General features: G+C 37.4%; 1 protein-coding gene across 1 annotated transcript; it reads left to right on the forward strand.

The window, feature by feature from the left end:
- Positions 1–279: 279 nt before the first annotated feature.
- On the forward strand, positions 280–2,398 carry CER1 (cerberus 1, DAN family BMP antagonist). The gene is made up of 2 exons (XM_009093958.4): positions 280–837; positions 1,688–2,398. The coding sequence occupies exons 1-2, from the start codon at positions 310–312 to the stop codon at positions 1,979–1,981; spliced, it is 822 nt and encodes a 273-aa protein (XP_009092206.1). The 5' UTR covers positions 280–309; the 3' UTR covers positions 1,982–2,398.
- Positions 2,399–4,080: the final 1,682 nt, after the last annotated feature.

Raw genomic sequence — 4,080 nt, forward strand, 5'->3', positions numbered from 1 at the left:
TTCCTCAGCCTAAACTAGACACCTTATCCAAACATTTCCCCCTGCTGACTCCTTCTGTCCTCCACAACATCCTGGGTTACTAGATTTTAGATAGGAGCTTCTAATACACATAACTCAGATTGAAAGCAGAGTTTCATTAGCACAAACTTGCCTATCATAATTGTAATCTACAGTAAATGAACGCAATTAGCCCCACCAGGGTCTCCCCTGAGCCCTCCTCTCCTCTGCCATAATCTCTTCTTGTATAAAGCTAGCATACTACATTCACTGAAATAGCAGCAGGTCTACAGGGTTGCCCTTTCCAGCATCATGTCACTGCTTCTCCTTCAGATGTTAGTGCTCTCATGTCTTGGAGCCACAGAGCTACAGAGAAATTCACAGCGAAGGAAAAGCAGAGGGCCATTTCAGCACTTTCTCTACCTGAACAAAAATCTGTTTGGAAGTCAAAGTTCTCCTGAGCGGATAAGTGAGAACCCAGCAGGAACTAAAGAGACCCTGAGGGTACCAAGCTTTTTTGTATCGATTCCACAGACAGCATCTGGAAGTGAGAAGAAAGAAGAGAAAAAAATGTCCAGATTCATACTTCCCAGTGCAGGACCCCGTGCAGACCAAAACCCAAGAACCTGGGTTGCATCCAGAGAGACCTCTCCTGTGGAAAACCTCTCTCCACCCAACTATTCAAGTAAGAGAGAGTCTGAAGTTCCCTACAGAAAGGATGCCAAGAAATTCTGGGACCATTTCATGTTAAAGAAAAATTCAGCTTCTGAAGAGGTTGTCCTGCCAATCAAGACAAATGAAATGCACCAAGAAAACTGCAGAACCCTGCCTTTTGCCCAGGTAAGAACAAGTATCCAAGATCAAACATGCCTTTCCCCCTTCTCTTGTAAATCATCAACTAAAGGGACATGGGTTATTTAAGTGGCTTAGTCAAAGGGCTTCAGAACACTTGCTCAAAAGTGGCTGAAAGACTGATGAAAAAGTTTAGTTTTATGAGGCAAACTGTTAAACTGCAGCACTGGAAAGCCACAGACTCAATTTTAATAGAGTTATTTATTATTTTTATGCACAGATATTCAGACATGGTCTAAGCAAGCAGGAAATTGATGAGTAGTTATCCATTCAATAAATATACATCTTGACTGTTTGTAGATCTAAATTAAGATCTCTCTCTCTATGTATAGATATACGTATGTATGTGTATACACACACACACAGACACACACAGAGACAGACACAAGTGTGTGTGTGTGTGTGTGTGTATGTGTGCATGCATATACAGACTCTCAGAACAAGTATTTACAGGAGCAGCTGGTTGTCCTCTTACACCAAAGCAAGGATTGTTTTCTTCTGTATTAATTAGAAAAACTGATGCTTATGTATAATTCTATGCTAAGAATTTTGGAGAACTGGTAAATTGTCCCATACACAGATGAAGCCATTCTGTCACATTATAACAGTAAGACAAGCAAACAGTATAGGTAAAAATGCTGTATTCCTTGTAAATCACCATCAATTCTCTGTGTTTCTGTAATCATGATCTGTCAAGGACCACGTCTTTTCACATCTAAGAAGAAAAAAGTGCAGTAGCTAGTGCAGTAGCTTTTTTTTTTTTTCCCCCGCTCATGTCTTCTAGCAAAGTCCATGGGCTATTTCTGCATCAGAAACATTAAACTGCTTTCTGTTTCAGGGTGTTACTCATAACAGCTGTGAGAAGGTGACAGTGCAGAATAATCTGTGTTTTGGAAAATGTAGTTCTTTTCATGTTCCTGGTTCAGAAGATCATCTTTATACCTTTTGTTCTCGTTGCCTGCCCAGCAAGTTCTCCATGAAGCGCCTGGATCTCAACTGCACTGATTCTGTTCCAGTGGTCAAAGAAATCATGATTGTAGAAGAGTGTAAATGTGAAAGTCGGAAGATTAAAGACCCTGTGATTGGATCTCTACTGTCAGACTTGCATGAAAATGTATATGAGCACAATTAACTCGGAGCAAAGTACCTCTTAACTTGATCATAAGAATTTGCCAATGAAAAAATTCAAACAAATTGTCATCACTCTAGTACAAAAAAAACATTAAAAACGTAGACTTTCTACATGATCTCTGTTTCAACAATAACTTCACCTAAAGTGTAACAAATGTTTCCTTGCAGCTGTTAAGGAAAATGAGGTGAAATTACTGAGTTTATGTGTAAAGGTCTTTAACAAGGGAAAACTTTAAAAGTTTTCCACCCTGCCTATCATTTTTACTAGGATGCTAGTAAACACTGAATTAACATGATTTATTTGTGCAAAACCCGAATGTTGACTTGTTTTCCCTGTCTTTGCTTGTGAGAATTACCAATATATCTCAACTGGCAACAAAGATGAGATTTTAGTCTGTTCCCTACAAAAACAGGTCTACTTTCACAGCAAGACAATGGCTGGAGAGTGTAAAACATAAATGGACATGAGGTACATAGAAAGCTGTGACTAGTTAATGCCATACTGATTGATCTCAGTTGGGGTTCAGTACTCATTGAAAACTAATATACCACACAATTTACACCAAAAGATAATGGCAAGGGGTATTTTGCCATAGAAACCACTTGCTCTCTTTTCCACATGCCTGCATTCGCTCTGTACCTTTATTTTTACTTAAAGTTTTCAACTGCAGAAGGAGAAAAAAAAACCACACTCCTACAGAAAACATCACAGATAAATACACAATTGTTATTATTTAAATTCACTGTGGAAAGACAATGCACATTTTCCAGTCTGATGAATTTTTACATTGTCACTGAATATAAGATAAAATTTAAATAATGTTCTCAACTCTTAAACTAAAGCAGAAAAGGCATTTGTGTGACAGAAAACCTGAGAAGGGCTTTATCATTATAGCAATACCTTAACAACTTTACAGGAAGAGCTGAGAGAGCCCTGCTAGGAAGCATTGGAGTCTACTGCTAGGCAACACAGCACTAGTGACTATTAGCTGAACTGCTGGCTTTCCGGCTCTCTCCAGCTGCTTCTTCCTGGATTTCTCTTGCAGATCTGGCACACCAGACAGAGATCAGCTTCCAGCAGAGGAGTTCAGCATATTTCTATGCCAGTTTTTTCAGTCCTCTGGAAATCTGCTCTCAGATCTGGGCCACTGTTGTTAAACTGTCCAAGCTCTTTTTTAGGGTATTGGAAATCACTACTGACTTAGCTTATTCAAGGTCAAATTCAAGGGCTGGAGTATTCCTTGTATTTGAACTGCAATGGAATTAGAAATATCTTAATATTCTTTCAGAAAACATGTGCAGCATGGCTTTGGAGTCCAAGGCCCATGTTGAATATTTACTAAAATTTGCATCTGAATTATATTCTAATATTGGGTGTGAAGCTGTTTGCTGCAGTGAATGAACTAAAGATTAGTTGTATTCTAATATATGTTACCTTTCATTACATATAAACCTGTTTTTAAATAATAAAAATTTTGTACTAAAACTCAAGCAAGTGTTCTCTCTATTCTTTTATATGAAGGACAGATGTGAAAACTATATATGGCAATCTATATGCTATATACAATGCCATTCCAAGTAATTAGATATCAAGGCTTTATAATCCCTATATTGTGTGTGAAAATTGGTGTACATTTTTAATCAAGCCTAAGGAAGAAAAGCACACACAGCATTAAAGTTCTCAAATTTTTTCTCTTTATTGATGATTTTTTTAATCTGAAAAAAACAAGTGTTCTTAGTTATTTTACTCAGAATTTTTGACATGTTTTAAAGCTGTCTGAATATATAAGAATGTTCATCACATTTTTTTTGTTTTGTTTTCTGAAATGCAAGTATGTTTTTAGGTTTGCAGGAACCACTTGAAGGTAGGATCTACATACACTCCCAGTAAAATCACATGTCAATTATAAAGAAAAATCTTCCAATCTTGTAATTTTGACAAAACGGACAGATATAGTATGAGTTTATCATGATAACGTCTGAATAGAAGCTATATTGTGGACTGCAAAGTATTCAGCCCAATTTTTAAAGCTTCTTCTCTGTGCTGAAGCATTACTGCAGTCAAAGAAAGCTATTCATGTAAGGAGTTTGCAGGATGAG

Source organism: Serinus canaria, chromosome Z (genome assembly GCF_022539315.1).
Source record: "Serinus canaria isolate serCan28SL12 chromosome Z, serCan2020, whole genome shotgun sequence".
In the NCBI taxonomy this organism is placed as follows: Eukaryota; Metazoa; Chordata; class Aves; order Passeriformes; family Fringillidae; genus Serinus; species Serinus canaria.